This window comes from Impatiens glandulifera, chromosome 8 (assembly GCF_907164915.1).
Source record: "Impatiens glandulifera chromosome 8, dImpGla2.1, whole genome shotgun sequence".
NCBI lineage: Eukaryota > Viridiplantae > Streptophyta > Magnoliopsida > Ericales > Balsaminaceae > Impatiens > Impatiens glandulifera.
The window spans coordinates 42,776,246-42,803,885 of record NC_061869.1 but is presented as its reverse complement, the minus strand read 5'-3'; the positions used below and the strand labels follow the sequence as shown (position 1 = coordinate 42,803,885).

Here is a 27,640-nt window from a genome sequence, read left to right as displayed (position 1 = left end):
TTTTGCAACAAAATACTCTACCCAAACTTTAGTGAATTAGAAAAAAAAGCATTTTACCTCATTTTCTTCTCTCTCCCTGACTCAAACCCTACCCCCGAATCACGGCCTCCCTCAACAATATCTCACAGAAATCGTCTTCCCTCATGCTCACTGACATCAACTTCGTTGATTCCTAGTTGCAACCTAGCCGATGCCAAAGCCGCAACATTGTCAAAAGCCTCTTTCAATCTTCAACATCTTCAGAATCTTTCTTCCTTAGCATTAATCATCGAAAATCGATTCTTCTTCAAAGATGTACATGTATTAGGGTAGATTATTCATTAGTGTTCGTTTTAGAGTTTATAAATGATGTTTTTCCTTAGAATTTTCAGACTCGTTCTTCCTCAACTGTTGTGTGTGTATTATTTAAACATATTCCTTTATGCTATTAACTAATTGATATTGTAATGTGTTGAGATAATCCTAGATTCTTCAAATGATACTATAATGCTTTTCATGGATTCTTCAAATGATATTGTAATGATATTCCTAGATTCATCCAATGATAATGTGATATTTTTCGTGGAATCTTCAAATGATACTGGCTCTGTTCTCATTTTTAAAATAAAAAATATACATCATAAATGTATTGGTGATAACATTTGATCAGGAATGATTAATCTTTATTTATAACTAATATAAGCTTTCTTAAATCCATATATATTAACTAATAACTAAAGGAATGATTACCATTTTGGAACATTTAGAAAAACAAACTTTCTTAACATATATATGCTTTCTTAAACTCTGTATATGATCTAAATTGAGTTATTTTTATATAGTTGTTAATATAGAGTGTAATATGATTAGGGAAAACGATTAAAACTATTTCATTAAAATCTCAAAAGTGGGAGGGTCAGAAATCAAAGCTAGACAAACATATCTATGATTAAGGATGACAATCAAAAGACCCTAAACAAACTAATTAGTAGCATTCATACATTCTAAAAAGCAGATATTACAAACAGAAACGACTACATTCAAACATAATCATCCCAACATGGAATTTTCGCATGCTATCTATTTTCATTTAGAGATCTTCTTCCTCTTGCTCTAACGTTAAAAGGAGATTATATTGAAGAGGATGATGAATATTGTTGTTTCTCATTTTTAATTCTCTCTTTGTACGAGCTCGATTTAATTTGATAGAAAGAATTGTTTATGAGAATTTCAGGGGGACTTTTACCTTTATTATCTTCAACTTGAATTTCTGTATTTTTGTCTTCCCTATCTTCAGCTTCAGACTCCACATCGGTTTTGGAATCTTCTTTATCGGCTTTATAATTCTCTGTTTGACTTTGAGATTCTAGGTGTTTTCCTCTTGAGTTTCCTCAAAAACAATTTGAGGTTCATCTCCCATTTTCACCTTAATCCTTTGCATTACAGAAAATATTTTTTTCCTCTTCACCTTGATTCCCTTTACTTTCTTTCTTTTGTTGTTTTACTTTTTCTCAGAATACTTCTTGCTTTTTTCTACAAATGTTTGATCTTTGAGTTTAACCTCTTCTGTTTCCTTCTTTTCTTTTCTTCTTCCTAGATTTTCTACTCTTATTCTTTAGCTTTATCATATTTATTATGAAGAAAAGTGTTACAGAAAGCACACCTTTTTGGTTTCCATTCATAGGATATTTGCATGACATTGTTTTCTTTTTCTGTTAACAACTTTCATTTTCAATGGTATGACACTCCTATGATGCAATTCAATGCTAATTCTAGCAAAAGACAAGTGCTCTCCTCCTTCAGTTATTAGGTCCATATATAATAGTTTCTCAATTGTACCTGCAAAGTGATTAATTGCTTCAACATTGTACATATAATTATATATGATTACTTTTATATGATGTATATTGAGTATATAATTTACTTTCAAATGAGAATGTTTATGAATGCAATTATAATGTAGCTATATATAATTTCAATTTCAAATTAGAATGTTTACAATAAGTTTGTACTGTAGTTTGAAATAAAAAAGTTTTTGAATATTTTTGTTTGAAATTAATATATATATATATATATATATATATATATATATATTGGCTGTAGTTGATAATTGTTTTATCAATATGATATTTTTATAGTTCTAATTGGTTTTGTATTTGATATTGGTTGAACGGACTATCAAACAATATGAGTAGACGATCTCAAAGAAAAAGAGATTTAAGTGAATTTGAAAATACAGAATTAGACAAGGTATAATTTTGTTGATAGAGTTATAATTTGGTTAATAGAGTTATTTATGTCTTCACAAAGTTTATTATTGGTTTTAGGATGTGGGTATGTATGAAATTAGCGATAAACGAACAAAAAAATCTGAAGTGGTTCCAATGAAGAAAGCCTTCTAAATGTCCCAAAATGGTAATATCCTCCAAAAACAATGGTCTTCTAAACAACCAACAACAAAACAACCACCCTCAAAAGCTTCAAGAAAACAGTCTCCTATTAAAAAAAAGTACCCCCACACAACCAATACAAATTACTTCCTCTCCTAAACACAAACCAAAATTAGAAGCCTAGTCCATCCAAATAAAGTTCAACAAATTTCCAACTTATCTCTTTTGAAGGTTATGATACTCAACCTAACACAACATAAATGGTCAACAATTGTGCTCTTATCCTTGACAATACATACTCAACTCAGCCACCCTCAAATATTAAAAGGGAAGATGACGATGAAGAAGATTCGATGGAGGATGTAGACTTAGACAAGTTAATAAATCGAAAAAGATCCACATAGAAATAGTTGGAGATTCGAAAAAGGGATGTTCCCCTTTATACCGACTCCACTTTTACTGACACTAATTTATGTGCCAGTAAAGACTTTTACCGACTCCACTTTTTCTAACACTAATTTATGTGCTATTAAAAGTTTGGGTAACGTTAAAAGTCATTTTTGGTGTAGTGAAAGATAATCTCCAAAGGTGGCATTGTCCACGGAGAAACCATCCCGGCTTTGCTTCTTTTGGACCATTTTCCCGGTGATTCACCGAAGCGGTGAGACCTTGAAAGCATATTTTTTAAGTGTCAGTAGAGGGACGTTCTATCAATAGGGGAAGGTTCTTGAGCTCGACCTTCGTGTTCAGATCTCCAAGATGCTTGACCATTAGTAGTGTTTATCCCGACCCCCTTCCACTTCCAACGATGATCTCTTGTGGAGTCCTCCGACCAAGCAACCAAGTTGGGGACCTAGCCAATGCGTCTGCATGCATGTTGGTCTGCGGAGTCTAAAGCCCTTACATCCATTATCTCAGTCCCATGTTATAGTAAAATCTCAAAGCCTAACAAAATATGATAAGTGATGGAAAAATAATCAACTAGAATGATACTGTAACATCAACCTATTATGAATATGATAAGTGGGATGCATCCTCAAAATTGTTTTTCCTCTCTTTCATTCACTCAATTCCTTGAATGATACTGTAACATCAACCTATTATACAGGTCCATTTATTTATCTTAATAAAATCCTTCCATTAATTATTTTAAGATTATTCAAAATGTATTTTACACTATTAAAACTCAACTTTTTTATTTATCATAATAATGAAACAAGTTAAAGAGGAGTTGTTCATATTCGTGAGGATTTTAAAGTTCTAGGACCAAATAGAAACTAATGAGAAATAACATTCTTACAAGAAAATTGAAATAAAGTAACCGATATCTATAATTTAGTTTCACAACTAAACAAGTAATTTGTTAACTGCCTTCCTATTTAAATTATATTAAATTGAAATGGATGTCATAACTCTATAAAAAAAAATGTTAAAACAAAACTAACATATATTTAACTTATCCCAAAAATAATGGAGGATTTTTGTGCTATTAGTAGTATTGAATATAAATTAATATTTAAATTGATAAAAAAATAGACATGGAATAAATAGAGTACAAGTTAAAATCAAGGTTTTAAAATACGCGGTCCAATCGGCGGTTCGACTGGTCCGACCGCGAAACGGTTGGATGGACGGTCCGGATTTTGAGTTCTTTCCGGTTACCTTTCGAACCGGCTAAAATCCGGTCCGACCGGACGGTTTGACCGAAATCTGAACCGGAAATTTCCGGTTGGAAAGGTTTTCTTAACAAAGACTGGATCTGTTCTATCATCTGTGTGTTAGCTTCGTCTCCTTCCCCTTTGCCTGTTTCCGGCGACGCCGTTCTCTTTCTCTCTCTTTCTGTGGAACCAAATCATTGCTTGAAGCAAGGTAAAGTTATAGTTCCGGCGACTCCGTTCTCTTTCTCTCTCTTTCCGTCGGAGTCAAATCAATAGCATGAAGCAAGGTAAAACTATAGTGTGCTAATTTGATCTGAATATTCAGAATTTTATCGTATTTTGATCGATTGCGAGATAGATCTAAGAAACCTCTAATTCTTTATCCTGATTTATTAAGCTTCTTAGTTGGGATATGTTACCAAATTTACTTACAGTTATCAGCTCTTCTGCTATATATAATTTAATTGTTGTTAATAATACAAAGATTGATGATCCTTAGATGAATTAGTCGTGAGGGTTTGCTTTGGTTTTACTACTTACAGTAACAGTAAGCAAGTTCACTTATGTGTTTTCGGTCACAAGTTTCATATTGAATTAGTATACAGCATATAGTCAGCTGCAATAGGTTGAACCAAATGACTGAATGCAGAAGAATGAATCAAACTCTAACTGTAATTTTATCCAATTATTTTGTTTGGATGCTACTTTTTCTTTTGTATTAGATTAGGTATGTTTTGTGTATATTGCCTAAAGAAGCAGGTGTTTTTTATAGTGAACTTCAAATTTTGAGAATGAATAAAGAAAATTATAAATTATATGGAATCACAATGAAATATAGATGTTAATAGACTACAAGATGCTTCAAGCCTACTTATATTTTTGTATACCATTAACATCACTCATTCTTTGTTTATGTTCAAAAAAAATATTTGTCTTATATTTTGTTTATGTTCAAATGCTTCCGCACATTATAATAGATTATTCAGAATCTAAGAGTAGAAAATCGAGTTGTCATTAGGTTAGTTTTCTTCTAAAACAGATGACTATGCCTTTTAAAAAATGTGTAGTATTTGAGTGTTGATCATTTTTTCACTTGAAATAAATAAGGCTTTGATTGACAATTTCAATTTCAATTGAATGTATAGAAAATTAACAATTAAAATATTCCTCCATTTATTAGGGATAATTTCTCAAATGGTAATTGTTAGGATCTAGGTCGCGGCTGGAGGACCGGGGTCTGGGCCGGTTAGCGCGTTTCACTCAAAGGGTGGTGATTAATCCTGTTAGAGATTAACACCGGGGTTTCAATACTACACAAACTGTCACAAACCCTTGAACCAGGTTCAAGCGCGGAAGAGGTTTGTTTCAGATTGAAGCAGCACACTTACAGGATAGGCTGAACCGGTTTTGAATAAGACAGGTTTGGAAATTGATGAGTCGGTTTTTGTAACTTGGTGATTTGGTTTGGATAGTGTAGAGTCGGTCAAGATAGTGTAGGTCGGTTAGTACAGCTCGGTTATACAGTAAATCAGGCGGAAAGTAAATAACAAGACAAGTTTTTATGGATGTTCGGAGATAAAACTCCTACGTCACCCCTTCCTCTCGAAACCGCGAGAAGGATATTCACTAAGGAATACAAATACAATCCGATCGAGACTTATTTCCTGCTCGATAACACCCGTACAATTTACACCGAAATTGTAAATACACACTTCAACTTTAGCACTTAGGCTTTTTCTAGAGAAAGAACACAATCTTATCACTTGTAACTTAATTGTCCACTGTGTCCCGCATTTACTCCTCTTCAGCTGCTCCTTTTATAGGTGAAATATGCCAACGGTCATATTTCACTTCCTTGAATTTGATTGGCTGAGCAGAGGTTCAGTGTTTCAGACCTGGCGGTCAACTGTTCAGACCTGGCGGTCAACCTTTCAGACTTGACAGTCTGTTCTTCCAGTGTGTAGGACAAACCGGCTAGGTTTGTCTTTTACTCAATGTGGTAACTGTCGGTTGGACAGTTGTCTGTACTTGGAAGATTGCCTCTGATTTATCCTAAAGTAGAAAGATCCTGTAGGACGGTTTTCTGCAGCCTGCAGACTGTCCTCAAACTTGTATGAATGTGGAAATGTTCAGTCTGTTCCTTTGGTATCATTCTCAACAGGTACCCGAAGTATCTTCTTATGCTGGTCGGTTATTTATCTTTTCACCGGATCGCTTCCGGTGTGATCGGTTTAACCGGACGGCTTCCGTTTATTCCTTTGCCATCTAACTGAACGGCTGTCTGGTGTTTTCGGCCTTCTTTGAGCGGTCATGTTTCTGGTCGGTTTGATAGTTTGACCGGTTGAGCTTCTTAACCGGTTCATTTATCTGATCGGTTGGTTTTCTCAAACCGGTTGGTTACTTTGACTGGTCCGGTTCTTTGTTCCTGTATGGAAGGTTTATTTGTGTTAAGTTCTATTAACCGGTCTAATTTTATCTAACAATTTCTCCCTTTTTGATTATTTTATTTAAAATTATCAAAATCATATAAGATTGCAAACGTAGGCCGGTTCTTTATTTGACCGGATTTTTGAAACTGACTTGGGAGAGTTTTTCGAAAAATTTGGGAAAAATTTTGAGAAAAATTTTGGAAAATTCTAATCTTTTATCTTATCAATTTCTCCCTTTTCGTGTTGCCGGAACCGAAGAGGAAGAAGCCGCCTTGGTCTTCTTGTGAGCCTTCGTTTTTTAGTATTTAACCGTTCTGCATCCTCGGCCGCTTGAGCTGCTATGCTCTTTGCAAGTGCTAGATCTCTGGCCATTGATATCCGTAATCGTTCGTTGAAGTTCGCATCAGATGACCGCGGTGCTTCCTTCTCTGTCCGGTTCTGGTCATCCAAGGCATCCTGAAGTTCTTTAACCGCTTGAGCATTTGCCTCTTCAACCGCTTTATCAACATTAATCTTGGCATTTATCAACTCAGTCACCTGTTCGGTGACCGCCTTAAGGTCGGCTTCAAGCATGTCGTTGCGCTCTTCAAGACTTGCATTCTTCTTTTCAAGATCTATGACCCTGTCAAGTGTTGAACCGACTTCGGTGCTTGACCGCCCTAGGTCCTCATCTACCTTTGTGAACTGTTGATCGATTTTCTCTTGAAACCGTTCCAAGTCATCCACCATCTTGGAGGTCTTATCTTCCAAGTCTTCGGTTCGCTTAAGATGTTCGTTGTGCAGAGTAGTATCGTCCTGGTAGTCGGCTTCGATTTCTGTGATCCGGGCATCTGCCTTCACAAGATCATCCCTCGTTTTTTCGGCTAACATGATTGTTTGGCGCGCGGCTTTCTTGATTTTCCTCTTCCACGGTCGAACCTTTCTGTTGGCAAACTCTTCAATGAGAGTTTTGACCCTTTCTTCTGTAACGACCGGTTCTGAATCCCCAGGTTGATCAGTTTCAAGTGGCCCGGTGAAAGGAGTCTCTGTCCTTTCGTCTATTTTGTTTATGACCGGATCCGCTAGAGGAGGCGTTTCACCTCGATTCTGACCGTCATCGGTCTCAGGACGCGGAGAGTGCGCTGTTTCTCGTTGTCTGCGCACCGCGTCAAGCCGATCTATTTCGTCAATGAATTCTCCTTTCTTGACTTCAAGTATATCCAACACCAGGAGTTGTAATTTATCCTTCGGTGTTCCCGCAACATACCTTTCTGTAAGCTTTCGTATATGTGCGGTTAGCTTTTGTAACCGAGCACGCGGTTCCACTATTGCGTGTCGGTCCATGGCTTCGTTGGGATCCTCGGCGTTTGTGAACTGGATAACGTCTTCCTCTATCTCCAGAATTCTTTCAAATCTTTGTCCGGTGGTTAGGTCCGGTAGCACATGTTTGAAGAATTTATTACACCGGATCAGGAACCACTCATTGTATGCTTGTGCTTCCTTTTGAGCTTACAGATGAATTCCTGCCAAGATTTTGCGTACAATGTTCTCGGCTATCTCCTGGTCGTTATCAACGGAAACCTCTTCCTCCCCACGGCCGTCTGCACCGGCATTGGTGTTTTCAAGGCTTGCGGCCGCACCGGCATTGTCAAGACTTGTAGCCGATTGTTCCTCTTCAATCGGTCCTTCTTCTTTATCAGATGGATTGTCATCGGTTTTCTGTGAGCCGGTTCGGTCAGACGTGGAAGCCGAGTCTTCCTCATCTTGCATTTCTGAGCGCGGTTCCGTGAATACTATCGGTTCCTTATCCTTGCTTCCGGACTTGTCTTTTACCGGAGCCGGTGTCTTGGCGGTAGATTTCTTCCTTCAGCCACCTGTAGAACCGGGGGCCGGCTGCTTTCTTCTCCAGGAATTGTCGGGATCTTATTATCTTGCTCGATGAGAGAAGAACACCAGGACCGGTGTTGATGTTGTATTGGAGCATGATCTTCCAAAGAGGGATGGCGTATCCCCATGACCGGGTGGAATCCGGTTTCACCATGTCTTTCAGGTTGTTAAAAATCTCCTTCGCCCAGTTGACGTTTATACCGTCCAGTAAGCCGATAAGCATCTCGATTTTGGCCTTGGTGAGGTTGTCGAAATTTCCACCTCTCGCTTGAACCGACTTAGTGAAGATGTCACAGAGCGATATATATTCCGGTCGCAGTGATGACTTCTTACCGGATACTTTTACAGGAGCCCCGGTTGCCGAGAGAATTTGGCAAGCCGCCTCGAATGTTGTTGGGTCTAGTTCCATCGAAGCGTTGCGGCCATCTGTTGGAAGACGTAGGATTTCCGCAACCGACTCTTCGGTTATATCGAATTGCTTGCCTCCAACAGTTGCGGTTATTTTGTCGCCAGAGAGAGATGCGGTTTTGAAGAATTCTTCAACCGCTTCCCTGTAGAGAACAAAATGACCGCCTAGAAAGTACTCGAGTCCGGCTTCGGAAATCCGGTTAAGAACATCCTTTTCCGGAACCGAACCGTTTTGTCGGATCTCCTCAAAATCCACCTGAATGATATGTTTGAATAAAGCCGAAGCACGACCCATTGTTGATGATTGAGAGAGTTTGAGAGAACAAGAGAATAACCGCTGTGAGAAAGTTTGATAGCTTAGAGAGAGAAAGTTGTTTCGCGTAAGAGTAAAATGAAATGGCCAAGGACCCTTTTTATAGGCGCGGTCTGGAAGCCCAACCGTCGCAAACCGTCCCATCAACTTTTGGCGGGAATTTTCCCTCCAAGCCAAAAGGCGGCAAACAATGGGCGGAAAGCTAAGGGCGGTAATCAAAGAGGCGGAAATCAATGGGCGGGAAGCTAAGGGCGCCAAATCAGAGGCGGGAAGTCAAGGGCGGGATTTATGAGCGGGAATTTCTGGGCGCGAAATTTTCCTCAAAAATTTCGATTTCGGTTTTGATGGGGTAATCCCATTTGAAAACATTTTATAGAGTAATTTGTTAACCGCGATGATGCGGTGTTTTGATCTTGACCGAAAAGGTCTACGAACACAGGTTTGTCTATCGATTTAACCGGTTATGAGTGTTCTGAATATTAACAACTTTTGATTAAGCAGTTCTTCTTGAGACTGTGCATAACTGCGAAGACGCGGTTTCTTTGATATTGACCGGATATTTCAATGAAAACGAAGTTACTTAATAATATTAACCGGTTACTTAGATGGATATTCTGATTGTTATTTTGACCCGGTTATTTAGACTAAAATAGAATTTCATTGAATGAAGGAAAAAGATAGAAACCGATATATGGATCGGTTTGGAAATAGAAATACATAAGAGATAAATATATAACTTATGTGATAACAACTCTTGAAAGTTTCTCTTCCACTCCATCTATGTCAAGGATGTTTGAAGGAGATGTCGGTGTGCCCGACCCAAATTCTGGGCGGTACTTGAGAATGATCCGACTGATGTGAGGAGCATAACCGAGACTTTCTTGGTTAGCACCATGGTTTTCAGGTTCTGAAAAATGACCGATGACCAATTGATGGCCGTGTTGCTAACAATGTATGTCATCATGTCAAATATTTTCTTGGAGTAACGTTGATTTGGAGATTGACAGATGATGGAGCGGTTTACAATCTCATGAAGGAGTTGGATGTGGTGAGCAAGGCGGATTTTTAACCCATGATTTTCTACTAGTACATCGGTTCCAGAGAAGAATATTGAGTGATTGGTTGCTGCACTTCCCACCCGGGTTGGGAAGTCGGAAAACCCTTCTGTGGGCAGGTTGAACATCTGGGCAAATTCGGCTTCATCCAGCCATAAGGTATGGTCTCTCACCGTGGAAACGATATAGTTTCCTCTGATGCAAGCACTTCTGAAGAAAGTCTTGACATCCTCAAGAAGTATGGGACCAGATTCTTCGAGAAAGGTTCGAAGACCGGTGTCAATGAGAGATTCAAACATGACCTCCTTTGTTTCTATATCCCAATATTCCATACATGAATCGAAGTTGATACTCAAGAAGTTTTCTAGAGTTCGGCTCGGCATGATTCAAACTTTGCTATTAGAGAGAGAAGGAGTTCAAGAGATTTATGATTTGAGATGTGTTAATTTGATTAGGAAATGTCTCTTTATATAGATCCAGTTTTGGAGGGAAATATCAACATTGAATGTCAGTTTTGTCTTATTGGAGAAGGGAATATTTATGTTTCCAAAGTGTGTTGGAAAGAGGTTACTTTTGACCGATTGCGGAGTTCGAGGTAGATATTTAGTTGAAAAGTAACCAAGTTAGTTGGGTAGTAATTACTCATGTGGTTGGGGGTTACCTCATTAATTAAATATTACTTGTCATTAATGACTAATGCAACAACACACTAAAAAGTACCCGATTGAAACTGAAGATAACCTAGATTAAACCGAAGAGAATATAGATGAAACCGAAATGATCATAAGAGAGTTGAACAGAGATACAACCGGTGCGTGCAGTAAAATGACCGGGTGTAGGAGGGAGTGACCTAATATCCGCTTGAGTTGGTGTGTCCGTTGGAGTGGATGTGACGGTTCCTCCTCTTCCAAGCCTTCTCAAACCGCTCATAGAAAGAGTCGGTAACTTCCTTGGTAAGTACTTGAGCTTGGTTCAGCCCTTCCCCCGGGCATGTTGGAACTCCAAGCTCCAGAAGCAGACAACTTATTTGAGGAACGAGGCCGACTGTTTGAACGCCAATCATCCAGATGAGGACGTCAAACAGTACCCTCGACCAATTGACCGGTGTGCCAGTAGTTATAGCAGCCATCATGTTGAAGGCAGCGTTGCAGTATGTGTTGGTCACATCCCTTCCCAGGATGCCTCGACCGATTACATCATTGAGAAACTGGTATTCAGCTTTCAATAGTGACTTAGCACCGTGGTCATCCACTGGATGGCTTGACTGGGCAAAGGCTAAGGAGATCTCGGCTTTTAGTTCAGCCGGTATGTTGAGGTCGGTAAGCCCCTACTTTGGTAGGTTAAAGCATCTGGCAAAGTCATTTTCGGTAAAGTCAAATATGATTCCTCATACCTTTGACTGGATGTGAGTGTCAAAGTGAGGAGTTCCACGAAAAACCCTGGCGTTATAAAAGAACTCCAGGACAGACTCAGAATAGATGACATGTTTGTCAACTAGAAAGTGTTGGAGACCAGTATCTTCAAGTGACTTAATCATCTTGAAGACCTCATAATGCTCAGTGCTTTGAGCAGAGTTGAAATTCACTTGAAGGATGTTTGGAAATTGAGACATTTTGTCTTAGTGAGAGGAAGAGTTATACAATTTGTGATTGTTTTGCTTAAGGTTTGTTCAACTTATATACTAGTGGAGAGAGGAGCCTATTATCCAGGTATCACATGTGATAATGTCTATTAACCATAGGATAAAGAGTTTTGCATGAAATAAGCATGTCTACAGCCTAGGATGTTGGTCATAGACCTGGACCATGAAAGATATCAAATCTTCACGTCTTTTTAGGTGCGACCATTTTACTTTGAAAAGGCAATGTTTCAGGACAGATAAGTTTAAACACAGATAATTATTTCACTTTTGTTCGAAGACCAAATAATCTGAGATAAACTATTTCCGAACCGGTCAGTTATCAGTTGTTCGTCCCGATGCGGTTATTTGGTGCATGCACTAAGTAACCGGTCGGTTTACTCTTGACTGATAGAACATGCGGTTCTTCCATAGATACCTTGGAAGATTTGAAATCTGACAATTTAGGAGGAACTACCAGTTTTGTCTGTCAGAACTAATTTCCTTTTTAAGCATCCTTAGGGATGATCTGACTAATGTCGGTTAAACCGAGTGTAAGTCTGAATTGAGAGAACTTAGCTTCCTGTAGAGGCTTGGTGAAGATATCGGCTACTTGTTGATCTGTTGGTACGTATTCCAACCGGATATGCTTCATCATGACATGTTCCCGAATAAAGTGGTGCCTTGTGTCAATGTTCTTGGTTCTAGAGTGTAGAACCGGATTGTAGGTGATTGTTATGGCACTTGTGTTATCACAGAAGATCGGAGACTCTTCGGCTATGACACCGAAATCTTTCAGTTGTTGTTGGATCCAGAGAAGTTGTGAACAGCAGCTTCCGGCCGCCAGGTATTCAGCTTCTGCGGTTGATGTGGCAACTAATGTTTGTTTCTTGCTATGCCATGAAACAAGCCGGTCACCTAGGAATTGGCATGTTCCGCTGGTGCTTTTTCTATCAATCTTGCAGCCTGCATAGTCTGCATCTGAGTAACTCGTTAGGTTAAAGGATGAATCCTTTGGATACCACAGGCCGACGTCAGGTGTTCCCTTTAGGTATTTCAATATTCGCTTTGCGGCTGTGTAGTGTGATTGTTTTGGATTGGCTTGGAATCTTCCACACACACCGACTGCAAATAGAATATCCGGTCTACTTGCTGTCAGGTATAGAAGAGAACTGATGATGCCCCGGTAAGCGGTCAGGTCTACCGATTGACCCTCATCATCTTTGTCCAATTTGACCGATGAGCTCATTGGAGTAGCCGCTGAGGAGCATGTGTCCATCCCAAATTTCTTCAGAAGCTCCTTAGTGTACTTGGGTTGGCTTATGAAAGTTCCTTCTTCGAGTTGCTTAACTTGAAGACCTAGGAAGAAGCTTAACTCCCCCATCATACTCATTTCAAACTTGTTAGTCATCAGGGTTGAAAATTTATCACATAACTTAGGATCGGTTGAACCGAAGATGATATCATCTACATAGATTTGAACAAGTAGGATATGTTTCTTTTTCTCAAATTTAAATAACGTCTTATCCACCGAACCGATGGTGAAGTCATGTTTTAACAAAAATGCGGTTAGTGTGTCATACCAGGCTTTAGGTGCTTGCTTTAGACCGTATAAAGCTTTGTTTAACCGGTATACATGGTTGGGTAGTTCGACATTTTTGAAACCGGGTGGTTGTTCAATATACACCTCTTCACGAAGGTCACCATTCAAAAACGCACTTTTAACATCCATTTGGAAAACCTTAAAGTTTTTGAAAGCAACAAAATCTAGAAAAATCCTAATAGCTTCAATCCTAGCTACAGGGGCAAATGATTCTTCAAAATCAATGCCTTCTTCCTGTTTATAACCTTGTGCCACTAAACTGGCTTTGTTCCTCGTGACCAAACCGTCTTCATTGAGTTTATTTCTAAATACCCATCTTGTTCCTATGACCGATTGCTCTTTTGGTCTAGGGACTAGGTACCAGACTTTATTACTCTCGAACTGGTTTAGCTCTTCTTGCATTCCCAAGATCCAATCCGGATCTGACAATGCTTCATCTACTCTTTTCGGCTCAATCTGGGATATAAAGGCGGAATTAAAGTATTCCTCCAGAATTTAACGCCTAGTTCGAACAGGTTCTGAAGGGTCACCTATAATCTGCTCAGGAGGATGTTTAGTGTTCCTTTTGAAATTCAGTTCAGGGATGTCTACCAAATTACCGTTTGCTTGATCAAGGCTAGACATATCGGTAGGTTGAACAGGATTGTCAGACCGACCGATTTCCTCGGTTTGGACCGGGGTGTCAGCTTCCTGTCGTGGGACAGCTTGATCCGGCTGGGTTTCAGCATTACCCATCTGGTCATGGACAAACCGCCTGAAAGCCGGAATCTCATCTTCACTATCAGAATGGATATTGTTATTTCCCAATCTGTTGTGTAGATCAAAGCATGATGCAGTATTACTTTCAACCGATTCATCGAAAACAACATGAAGTGATTCCTCCACGGTTAAGGTTCTATTGTTGTACATTCTATATGCATTACTCACTGCTGAGTAACCTAACATGATCCCATTATCAGTTTTTGCATCAAAAGCAGACTGATAGGTTTTACCATTTATATGAATATAGCATTTACACCCGAAAATCTTAAGGTACTTAAGGTTGGGAACCCTGTTAAAATAAACCTCATAAGGTGTTTTGTTGTGAAATTTGTTAATCAAAGACCGGTTTTGTGTGTAACATGCAGTATTGATAGCCTCAGCCTAGAATTTTTGAGCAATGCCCGAATCGGCTATCATGGACCGTGCGGCTTCCTTGAGAGTTCGGTTTCTTCTCTCGGCCAGGCCATTTTGTTGAGGAGTCCTAGCACTAGACAACTTGTGTCTAATACCGGATTCATCAAGAAATGCGGTTAAGGTACTATTGGTGAATTCGGTACCTCTATCACTTCTAATACTATTAATGCGAGTTGATTTTTCATTTTGCAAACGTTTAAGCAGTGTGATCAAATTTGATGCGGTGTCACGTTTGGATGGTAGAAATATTACCCATGTATACCTAGAGTAATTATCAATAACTACCATGGTGTAAAGCATACCTCCTAGGCTAATGACCTGAATCGGTCCAAATAAATCTATGTGAAGAAGATCTAGGTATCGGTTAGATTGAATGTGTCCTTTACTCTTAAAGGTTGACCTAGTTTGTTTACCCATTTGACATGCTGAACAAACCTTGTCCTTGTTAAATACTATGTCAGGGATTCCGTCGACTACCTTTTTACCGCGAATATAGTTTAAGATTTTCATGTTTAGATGGTTTAGTCTCTTATGCCACAGCCAAATTTGATCAGTCTTAGCTATCATGCATACAGGATATTCTACTTTAGTTTTCCAGTCTACCTTGTAAATATTTCCTAGCCTATTTCCGGTTAGTAGTATGGTACCTTGAGAGTTCTTAACTAAGCATGCATGTTTAAGAAATTCTACCGTGTATCCAGCATCACACATTTGACTAATGCTTAGTAGGTTAAAACGTAGGTTTTCAACTAAGAGTACATTATCAATTGTCAGGTTACCATGGACAATCTTATCCTTGCCCACAGTTCTACCTTTTGAGTTGTCACCGAAAGTGATTAGTGCACCGGTTTCTATTCTGATGTCGGTTAGCAGGTTGTTGTTTTCGGTCATATGCCTGGAGCAACCACTATCCAAGTACCATTCAGAGTTTCCTAGTCGTTTCTTTAAATCCTGCAAAATATATATATTTACAACTATTTGGTACCCACATTTACTTGGGTCCACATGCGATTAGTCCCTTGGGCATCCAGACATTGACGAACCGGACAACTTTCTTTGCTAAGGTCTTAACCGTCTTTTTGGCACTCGATTTTGGGTATTTCGGTTTTTCTACGAAGGCCTTAAATGAGGGTGATTTTTGGTTTGTCCTATGCGGTTGAGGATTGACTCTCCTATTATTGAGCAGGTTGGCTTTCCTTTTCTCAGGGTGAAGCCACTTTTCAGAATCTGTTGGACCTACATAGGTTAGTTTTTCTGCCGTATAGTATGCGGTCAATTCCTCTTCAGCGGTTAAGGAGCTTCTAATGAAACTTATAAGAGGAAGGTCGTTCTTTGTGAACCTTACTTTATCTACAGGTTTTTGGTTTTTGGATCTATCGTTCTTGTATCCTAGGCCAAACATGCAGAAAGGGTGTCTCTTATAGCTACACATCTTCTTTACCATGTCACTAGATCTCTTATATGCGGCCATTTTATACTGGAGTCGGGCATTTTCCTCTTCGGTTAGTTCTCGAACTAGTTCACTAGACTGTTCGGTCTTGAGTGGTGGTTCAGGTGCTAACTCGGTTTCTAAGGTAGGGATTTCATCAGGTTCTATGATCTCTGGTTCGGTTAGAATGAATATTTCTGGTTCTGTCAGAGTGGGTACTATAGGGTCGGCTCTAAAGTTGAGTTGCTTAGGTAACATGGCTAGTAGGTTCTTATACTCTACTACCATATCATTTAATGCATTATATAACTCATCTTTAGTAAATTCTTCACAGGGAGAGTCAAATACATGTTCCTCATTTGCCATGAGGCATGTGAGTTCATCATCACTATCACTGTGAGCCCATAAGCTTCCTCCATCATCGGCTATCAGTGCTTTCTAAACCTCACTTTCTTCACCGGTTTGTTGATAGTTATTTCGGTTATTTTGGTTGTCCGGTTTCTGGTCATCTCTCCTCGGTTTTCTGCATTACCACTTGAAATGTCCCAAACAGTTACAGTTATAGCATCTTACATTGGATTTATCACCATAGCTGTAGTTGTTTGTCGGTTGGCTCCTTTTCATGAACCTCCCAAATTTCTGTGCAAGCATTGCCATGGCATCCTCGGTGAACTGTTCAGCGGTTCTTATTGGTGCAAGTGCAACCGGTTCTATGGATGTGATCAATGCTTTGGTTGAGGTTGAGGCTGAAACCTCTTCTTCAGTCCTAGATCTCATTTCGAACTCATATGCCTTAAGATCTTCGAATACATCATGTAGTTTCATCTTACTTAGGCAGTTTGATTCACTCATCACCATTGTCTTTATGTCCCACGCACTTGGAAGGGATCTTAATGCTTTCATGATGACCTCCTTGTTATCATACTTCTTGCCAAGAGTTGCTAGTTCGTCTAACACACCTGTGAACCGGTCACTGTATTCTCTCATTGTTTCTCCCAGTTTCATCTTGATGCTTTCAAACTTCTGAGTGACTATCATTACCTTGTTTTCCTTGGTTCTTTCATTTTCCTCATAAATCTGAATAACCGTGTCCCATGTTTCCTTTGTGGTTTTGCAGTCTCTGATCTTGCAGTACGTGTTTCTGTCCATGCTGTTGGAGATCCAGTTTCTGGCATGGTTATCCAGGTTATTTCTTCTCCTGTCTTCAGCTGTCCATTCCTTCCTGTCCTTGTCAATGATTATCGGTCCTTCGGCCAGAATGAACTGCATCACGTCATCCATGGTGATTAAGTGTAGGTGCATTCGTGCCTTCTAGTTGGCAAAGTCATCACCTTCTAGCATTGGGGGCCTATCGAAAGACATGCTTGCTTGAGTATTGAAACTAACTGCTCTGATACCAATTGTTAGGATCTAGGTCGCGGCTGGAGGATCGGGGTCTGGGCCGGTTAGCGCGTTTCACTCAAAGGGTGGTGATTAATCCTGTTAGAGATTAACACCGGGGTTTCAATAATACACAAACTGTCACAAACCCTTGAACCAGGTTCAAGCGCGGAAGAGGTTTGTTTCAGATTGAAGTAGCACACTTACAGGATAGGCTGAACCGGTTTTGAATAGGACAGGTTTGGAAATTGATGAGTCGGTTTTTGTAACTTGGTGATTTGGTTTGGATAGTGTAGAGTCGGTCAAGATAGTGTAGGTCGGTTAGTACAGCTCGGTTATAAAGTAAATCAGGCGGAAAGTAAATAACAAGACAAGTTTTTATGGATGTTCGGAGATAAAACTCCTACATCACCCCTTCCTCTCGAAACCGCGAAAGGATATTCACTAAGGAATACAAATACAATCCGATCGAGACATATTTCCTGCTCGTTAACACCCGTACAATTTACACCGAAATTGTAAATACACACTTCAACTTTAGCACTTAGGCTTTTTATAGAGAGAGAACACAATCTTATCACTTGTAACTTAATTGTCCACTATGTCACGCATTTCCTCCTCTTCAGCTGCTCCTTTTATAGGTGAAATATGCCAACGGTCATATTTCACTTCCTTGAATTTGATTGGCTGAGCAGAGGTTCAATGTTTCAGACCTGGCGGTCAACTGTTCAGACCTGACGGTCAACCTTTCAGACTTGACAGTCTGTTCTTCCAGTGTGTAGGACAAACCGGCTAGGTTTGTCTTTTACTCAATGTGGTAACTGTCGGTTGGACAGTTGTCTGTACTTGGAAGATTGCCTCTGATTTATCCTGAAGTGGAAAGATCCTGTAGGACGGTTTTCTGCAGCCTACAGACTGTCCTCAGACTTGTATGAATGTGGAAATATTCAGTCTGTTCCTTTGGTATCATTCTGAACAGGTACCCGAAGTATCTTCTTATGCTGGTCGGTTATTTATCTTTTCACCGGATGGCTTCCGGTGTGATCGGTTTAACCGGACGGCTTCCGGTTATTCCTTTGCCTTCTAACTGACCGGCTGTCTGGTGTTTTCGGCCTTCTTTGAGCGGTCATGTTTCTGGTCGGTTTGATAGTTTGACCGGTTGAGCTTCTTAACCGGTTCATTTATCTGATCGGTTGGTTTTCTCAAACCGGTTGGTTACTTTGACTGGTCTGGTTCTTTGTTCCTGCATGGAAGGTTTATTTGTGTTAAGTTCTATTAACCGGTCTAATTTTATCTAACAGTAATATACTAATATATTTTATTATATATAGACTTTATTTTTTTAAATTAAAATCCGGTCCAACCAGTGGTTCAACCGGTTGAACCGGTCGGACCAAAGTTCATCCAAAAAAACAGGTCAATGACCGGAACCGTTTTCAGAACCATGGTTAAAACAATATACATTTTTTTTTACGAATTCTAAGCCTTAAATGGCATCAATGATTCTACTACAAGTCATAAAATTTGTCGAACTATGTGATGTTTATGAATGTTTTGATACAAAATCATTCTAAAATAAATACGAAATATAATGAGTTTGCCAAATTTATGTGAATCAAAATATTATTTTGATATTCTTCTATTTTATTATGCATCAATTTTTTGGATTATTCTTGTACAATATTATATTATTTTGGAAAGCCCTTGAATGAGTCTGTAACTATAATCTTCCAGTTTCTCAAAACATTTTACATAAATTGTTTTTTTCAAAAACAAATCTAATGGCTAAAAAACAAGAAAACATATTTAATTTATGAGAAACTACTATTGCTTGGGAGTGATTGTGACCATATCTCCAATAATTGTGATAATTATTGGATGAAGAAAATAAAGAATAGTTATATCTCTACAAACAATATTACCTAATTTTTCTTGTTCAGGGGACCCCATATCTAAAATAGAGATCATTTTGTGTTGTGTAACTAACAACTAACACACAAAAACAAAAGATTTAAAAAATTTAACCATACAAAGTTTAGATTTTAGGACTACCTAAAATAGTTGGCATAACTCAATTATTAAAGTGATTACATCTTAACTAAAAAAAAGTTGATTTAACCTCTAAGTGGCATGCTTAAAAATAAAATAGTACAATAATCCTTTCAACATCATTTATACAAAATTAAATATGATGCCACCCATCTTTCTTTTTGAATGGTAACTAACCATGGTTAATATAAATATGTAAAATGTTTTGCATTGTTTTTTATATTAACAAACCCACTATTTTACAACAATATTTGTAATTACAATTGTAATTTAAATGGAAACAAAATAAATATATTAAAATAATAAAAATATATTTAATATAAACTTCAATACCTTGTAAAATTACGTAATATAACTATGTTAGGATCGGGATCGCTAAAGGAGACTGGGGTCTCACAAAGGTGAACGCTTACACACACGCCGGTTGATAATAACCTTGTTAGATGTTAATATTGATCTCTATTCTTTGCAAGTTGTCACAAACATTTGAACCGAGCTCAAGTGCGGAAGTGTTTGTTTCAACTTGAAGCAACAAATGGTCGGTTTAGAAGATAATAAAGGAAAGAAGACACAACACAAGATTTATGGATGTTCGGAGATAACACTCCTACGTCACCCCTTCTTCTCAAACCTTTGTAAATTTATTTATAATAGTTGTATTTATCGTATATTTATGCAACTTTGTTAGCAATTATTTTTTTATAACATTTGCAACACATGTTTGCATTATATTTTTATAATTAATTTGCAATTTTTTCACCGAATCAAACGTTAAATTATATATGCAGAATTCTGCAATATATAAAACGCATAATTCTATTTGCAATTAATGTATTTATAATTTATAATAATATTAATAATTACTTTTACAACACACGAATTGATTTTTTTTTCATAATCTTCTACCGTTTTTAACACATTATTTAAAAAACTAATATTTTTAATTTTGCATTAAACGAATTGCAATAATATAATATTTTAAATTTGCATTAAATTTACTAAATCTTCTACAACTTTTAACAAATTATTAAAAAATTAATATTGTAAGCACTAAAAATCTACATTTCAATTTATAATATTTAAATAATTATTTTGACTTACTTTAAATAAATAAATCAAAATAATTAACCTAATAACAAAAACTAATTAAAATAATAAATTAGTCTAATTATTATATTAATTAATACCTAATAAATTAAAAAAGGATAAAATAATGAAAATAAAATTATTTAAGATAAATGATGTACTCATTTATTTAAAATAATTTTTTAAAAATGAAAGGACAAAAATAAATAATTTATAATGAATTGTTATATCCAATTTATTTAAAATAATTATTTATTTAAAACTAAAAATATACAGAAAAATAAAATAAATTGATAAAATATTTATCATATTTATTTTAATATTTTTTGTATTTAATAAGATCAAAATTAATACCAAAAAGGTGGAAAAAAATCAATTTCAAATAAATCCTTACGGATTTAATAAAAATATATATTTATGATGTTGTGTGGCTAAAAATAAGGAAATTAGTTGCAGCGCACACTAGGACCATCGGATAAACGTTGGATTTTCATCCAGCACACAAGAGTGCTCCACGTAGTTGGTTGTAGCCGGAGCAACGCGCGCCCGACCATAACGAATCAATAGACGTTCGTTAGTTGGAACACTAACGGAATGCCCATACGCCAACGATGTTCGACGAACCTTTAACGAAGCGCGTTCGAGCATCAAAACGATGCCATTTTTGGCTCTGGTCTTCTTTTTCATTGTGACCACTGTCCGAATAAGCTTGAAAAATTGTATTTATTTTGTTTTTTTGGAACTCGACCATTGGTCCACCAAATTGACCGATTTAAAGCCTAGAATGATCACCCTACAATAATGATCTTTCTCCCTGCCAAAGTAGGCATCGTCACTACCTACTCTGGCTCGTTGAATGAAGAACAACTAAAATTCCATTAATAGCTTTTGGATGATTCAATTCACTTGAAGCCTCAACTGACCGTGGGATAGTATAAATACCCCCCATAGATCATTTCAAAGGTAGAGAATCCAATCTCCACCTTCAAAGCGAAATAGTTCAGAAATGCATAAATGAAGCTCAAATTTTTAGATTTTTCCAAAGTATGGCTAAGACCTTAAAGATTAGATTCGGGCATCCCAACACCTTCCCTAAGGTCCAATGAGTGTTCTCCAATCCTTGGTATGATTTCAATCACCCTCTAATTCATATTTATAGTTTGAATTTGAAATTTTATATTTCAAATTGCAAAAGCATATACTCTGTTAGGATCTAGATCGTCGATAGTGGACCGGGGTCCAGCTAAAGGATAATCTCTAACAACACTCAACGGTTGGCGTTAATCCGGTTAAGAATTAACACCGGTTTCAATACTACACAAGTTGTCACAAACCCTTGAACCGAGTTCAAGTGCGGAAGTGGTTTGTTTCAGATTGAAGCAACACACACAGGATGAATAGAGATAAGATTTGGAGAATATCGGTTTAAAGATTAGTAGGGTGGTTAGAATGGTATGAGTCGGTTAGGATATAGAGCCGGCAGGAAATAAAATACGAGACATGTTTTTATGGATGTTCGGAGATAAAACCCCTATGTCGTCACCCCTTCTTCTCAAACAACGAGAAGAATATTCACTAAGGAATACTCAAACACAATACACGATCGAGTCTTATTTACTGCTCGATAATCACTCTTACAATTCTCACAGAAATTGTAATACACTTCACAAACACACTTAAGCTTTGAATCTTTTAGAGAGATAAAGGCTTTTTATCACTTAGATAATCTCAATAATTGTTGTTTTGTTTTTCCGTGTGTTCTTGCTTCTTCAGCTTCTCCTTTTATAGGTGAAATGTGCCAACGGTCACATTTCTTCAACGGATACCTTCAGGGTAATCCTTGAATCTGATTGGTTGAGCAGAGGATCAGCATAGTCTTAAATGCGATTTAGGCTTCCAAGGCATGGAGCAGACCGGCTTGATTTGTCTTTACTTGATTATGGCGTCTGTCGGTTGGACAATTGCCTGCACCTAGGAGGTTGCTCCTTTGACTTATACTAGAATGGTAACTTTTCTTCAGGCAATCTTGTGCAGCCTGCAACATATCATCAGACTTGTATGAATATGGCAATGTTACAGTCTAATCCTTTGATGTCATCTTCTGCATATACTCAAAATGTCTGTTTGCACCAATTTGTAAATTGTTCTTTATTTGATATCCTTGACTTCTTTCTCTAAATGGTCTTCTCGTTTGATTTGTTCTTTGGATTTGGATTGAATACTTCATTCCAACTGATCATATTAACAGGTTGTTCAGTTCAACCGGATAGCTTCAGGTTTTGGATTTTTCTTTTGCTTCTTCTAGCCGGTTTGATTATTTGACCGGTTGTAGTTCTTGACCGTTCCTGCACAATAAGTTTGTTTTGTTACGTTCTTATTAACCGGTCAATTTTATCTAACAATTTCTCCCTTTTTGGTTATTTTATTTAAAATATTTAAAACCATGCGTCCGGCGGTCGTTTAAAGAGTTTGTTGTCTTGAAAAAAAATATTTTAGAAAAGACTTTGAAAATTTTTGATAAAAATTTAGACTTTGAAAATTTTTGAGAAAAATTTTATCTATCAATTTCTCCCTTTTTAATTATTTTATTTAAAATATTCAAAACCATGCAAGAAGGAAGAGATAGGCCGGTTTTCCAAAAATACTTTATATATAGAAAAATTTTATCTATCAATTTCTCCCTTTTTGATTATTTTATTTAAAATATTCAAAACCATGCAAGAAGGAAGAGATAGACCGGTTTTCCAAAAATACTTTATATATAGAAAATGTTATAAGGTAGACATAATATAAACTGAAGTAGACATAAAAGAAAGAAGTGAAAATTTATTCCCTCTTCTTATTGTTCTTCTTATTGTCCTTGTATATAATTCCCCAGAGATACTCAGACATCAATCCTTTTCCTGGATTGCACGTATCGTAGCCCGGTCTGGAGGAGGATGCTCGTGTGCCTGAGTAACCGGTTGTTGGTGAAGACCGTGTTGGTGGAGCAGGATGTGCTTGATAAGCCGGAGATCGGTGAGGAAAGGGACTTTGAGGAACTATTTGTAGTGGCATTACATTGATCGGAGCAGCCCGCGTTCTTTTTTTAGAATGATGGAGCATTTTCCTCATTTTCATCAGAATTCGATTGTTCCAAGTTGACTGGTGATACACCGGTTGGTTCAGCAGAGTCGTCCATCACCGATTGAGACTTTTTAGCTGCTGCCTTTTTGGCATGCTTTCTCTTTTTCGTCTCAGCTCGTGTTGTGTGGATAGCCGGAGTAGAGGATGTATCTGCTCTCTATGTCGGATCGGCATTCTCTTCTTCATTAACCTATCGGGCTATTTCCGCATCCGCCTGTTCTCTTTCTTTTAAGACTCACAGTCTTTCATTTTCTTCTTCTTAGATCTTTAGGGCTGCCATCTCATTCTCTTTGATTCGTGCTTCGTCAGCTGCTATCTTAGCCGCAATCAATTCTTCAAGTTGTGCCGAAACCGCTTTCAATGAGGAGTCAGTTTGAGCATGTCCCTCTTCAAGGGTCGCAATCCTCTGATCCGTTGAGTCAAGCCGTTGGGTCGTAGACTCAATCAACCGGTGATATGATTCTGTTTGTTCCTCCATCTTTGCATGCCACGGTGCAATAGTGTCTCGGAAGAGTTCTTCAAGGCATTCCTTGATCATTTCTTTAGATATGGAAGACTCCATCGGTTGATCGTTGCGTGGAGGTTCATTCTGATCGAATACCAGATTATCCGTCTCGATGTTAATATGTTGTCGGTCAGAAGATTTACTTGAAGAGGTTCTGGCTGGGGACCTTAGTGGAGGAGAGGCACTGACGACCTTTCTTGAAGGTTGTCTGGCGTCAGGCTCTGATCTTTGTAACCTTTCTTCATCGTTAAATTTTGACCGATAGGAGTGGGGAGCTTCATTTTCTTGACCGGCCTCTGATTCCAGTCGCGTCATTGTGTCATTCAATTCTTGAGCCGATTTCTTTAGTGCCTCCAGCACCAACTGATCAATTACAGTCATATCAGGGCACTATTGTTGTATGCCAAGGATGGACTCGGTGACTTATATTAACCTGGCGTGTGTCTCCACGAGCGTTCCTCTCTTAAGAGAAACCACAACTCTCCTTGTTTTTTCCAGATCAAAAACCGACTTCTCAGGTTCCACCAGCGTTTCCCATTTCAGATGGGCAGGACATTCGGGAATCATATCGGCGAATCCAATTTCCACTCTTATAGAAGCCCATTCATAGAAGATGTTACTTCGTTCGTGTGCTTTCTCATCAAGATGTTTTAAGACTTGGGATATAACTGTATTCCCCATAGCTGTTATTAAGTCTTCTGCAGATTCCGGTTGGTCGTCCGGCCCGATTTCGTGTTCAACATTCACCGCTGGATGTCCTTCATCGTCATCCACTTGATCAACTATTTTCTCTTTCCCTTTGCTACTTGCCTTATTTGCATTGTCTGACCGATCTTTCTCGGTATCGTTGTTAGGGGACTTAGAAGAAGTATTTACTTGATGTGTTGAGTCGTCCTTGGAGCGGTTAGAGATGTTGGCCGTGAAGACAGTCGGGTTTGGAACATTGGCCTGAACATGCACCGATCCGAATGCATGAGGGGCGGATATTGTACTTTATTACTCTCAAACTAGTTTAACTCTTCTTGCATTGCTAAAATCCAATCCGGATCCAACAATGCTTCATCCACCTTTTTTGGCTCAATTTGGGATATGAAAGCGGAGTTTTCATATTGTTCCAGTAGTTGTTGCCTAGTTCGGATGTGTAGTGAAAGGCTATCTATAACAAGCTCAGGAGGAGGATTTTTGTTCCTTTTGAAATTTGGTTTAGAGATGTCTACCAAATTACCGGTTATTTGATCAAAACTAGACATATCAGTAGGCTGAACAATAATGTCAGATCGACCGATTTCCTCAGTTGAAACTGAGGTGTCAACTTCCTGCTGTTTGGCAGCTTAATCCGGATGGGCTTCAACAATACCCATTTGGTCATGGACAAACCGTCTAAAAACTGGAATTTCATCTTCACTATCAAAATGGATATTTTGGTTTTCCAATCTGTTGTGTAGATCAAAGGATGATGAAGTGTTACTTTCAACCGATTCATCGAATACAACATGAAGAGATTCTTCTACGGTTAAAGTTCTAGTATTATATACTCTATATGTCTTACTGACCGCTGAGTATCCTAGCATTATCCCAACATCAGATTTTACATCAAAAACATTTAAGTAGGTTTTGCCATTTATGTGAATGTAACATTTACAACCAAAAATCTTGAGGTACCGAATGTTAGGAACTCTATCAAAGTATACTTCTTATGGTATTTTATTGCGATGCTTGTTAATCATAGACCGGTTTTGTGTATAACATGCAGTACTGATAGCTTCGGCCCAAAATTTTTGAGCAACACCCGAATCAGCTATCAAAGACCTCGCGGCTTCCTTGAGAGTTTGGTTTCTTCTCTCATCCAGGCCGTTTTGTTGAGGAGTTCTAGCACTGGACAACTCGTGTCTAATGCCAGATTCCTCAAGAAATGCATTTAAAGTACTATTTGTAAATTCGGTTCCTCTATCACTTCTAATGGTATTTATACGCGATGATTTCTCATTTTGTAAGCGTTTGATCAATGTAATCAGATTTGATGCAGTATCACTTTTAGATGCTAGAAATATGACCCATGTATACCTAGAATAATCATCAATAACAACCATAGTATAATGCATACTGCCTAAGCTGGTGACCTTAATCGGTCCAAATAGATCCATGTGAAGAAGTTCTAGACATCGGTTAGACTGAATATTTCCTTTGCTCTTAAAGGTTGACTTAATCTGTTTACCCATTTGACATGCTGAGCATACTTTTTCTCTATTAAATCTTATGTCAGGAATTCCTTCAACTAACTTTTTAGTGCGAATGTAGTTTATAGTTTTGAAGTTTAGATGGTTTAATCTCATATGCCACAGCCAGGTTTGATCATTTCTAGCTACCATACACACAGGATATTCAATATCATTCTTCCAGTCTACCTTGTAGATATTTCCTAGCCTATTTTCGGTTAGTAAAGTGCTACCCTGAGAATCCTTAACTAAGCATGCATTTTTATGAAATTCTACAGTATATCCAGCGTCACACATTTAACTGATACTTAGCAGATTGAAATGTAAATTTTCAACAAGAAGTACATTGTTAATCGTTAAATTTCCATGGACAATCTTACCCTTGCCCACAGTTCTACCTCTTGAGTTGTCACCAAAAACTATCATTGAACCGGCTTATACTTTGATGTCGGTCAGAAGATTGTTGTTTCTAGTTATATGTCTGGAGCAACCGATGTCTAGATACCACTCAGAGTTTCCTAACCGCTTCTTCATAACCTGTAAAATACACATATTTACAACTATTTCGTATCCATATTTACTTGGGTCTGTGGTTGATTAGTCCCTTGGGTATCCATACTTTGATTATTCGCATAATTTTCCTAGAGATGGTTTTGATGGTTCTACATGCGCTAGGTTTGGTGTGTTTCTGTCTACTTATTGGTACATTGTGATATTGAGGTGATATTTGGTCGGTGTAGTGTGGGTACCTATTATGTAGTTGAGTAGTTTTTCTCTCAGGAAGAGACCATTTGGCTGTATCGGTTGGACCTACATAAGTTATCTCCTTAGCTAGTTTTGAATCATGAGATGACTTAGTATTGGTTGAAGAGCTCTTGACAAAGCTTATGAATGGAAGCTTGTCTTTAGTGAGATTCAATCCATTGGGGGATTTGTGTTGGATGGGTGTTTTACTATCATAGTCGAGACCAAATTTACACTTATTGGGTCTTTGATAGCTCGTCATTTTACTGACTACTTCACTAGATCTCTTCCATGCTGTCATTAAGTACTTAGTTCGCTCATCTTCTTCTTCGGTCAACTTTTGAAATGACTCCTTGAGTTGTTTATTCTCAGAGGATAGTTCAGGTGTTGCCTTGATTTCTATGATCTCATTGGATTGGACGCTATCGGTTTCAAGGTTGGGCCAGACTAGTGCTAGGGGGTCGGTTCCAAAGTTAAGCCGGGTTGGTACTATAGTTGATAGATGTTTATACTCTGATACCATATCATTTAGTGTCGTAACTAGGTCATCTTTAGTAAATTCATCACATGAGAAATCAAATACATGTTCTTCATTTTCCATGAGGCAAGA

General features: G+C 38.0%; 1 protein-coding gene across 1 annotated transcript; it reads right to left on the bottom strand.

Moving 5' to 3' along the window:
- Positions 1–4,147: 4,147 nt before the first annotated feature.
- LOC124913354 lies at positions 4,148–7,779 on the bottom strand. Its single transcript, XM_047453944.1, has 2 exons — positions 6,767–7,779; positions 4,148–4,208 (listed from the first exon to the last, which is right to left on the bottom strand). Exons 1-2 carry the CDS (start codon positions 7,777–7,779, stop codon positions 4,148–4,150), a joined length of 1,074 nt encoding a protein of 357 aa, XP_047309900.1.
- Positions 7,780–27,640: the final 19,861 nt, after the last annotated feature.

Bases quoted from the DNA above. Each gene is read 5' to 3' on its own strand.
- LOC124913354 (XM_047453944.1), bottom strand. From the start codon at position 7,779: ATGGACCGACACGCAATAGTGGAACCGCGTGCTCGGTTACAAAAGCTA. The intron at 4,209-6,766 runs GTTAAATACTAA...TTGGTTCCACAG, and splicing joins GCGGCCGAGGATGCAGAACG to AAAGAGAGAGAAAGAGAACG.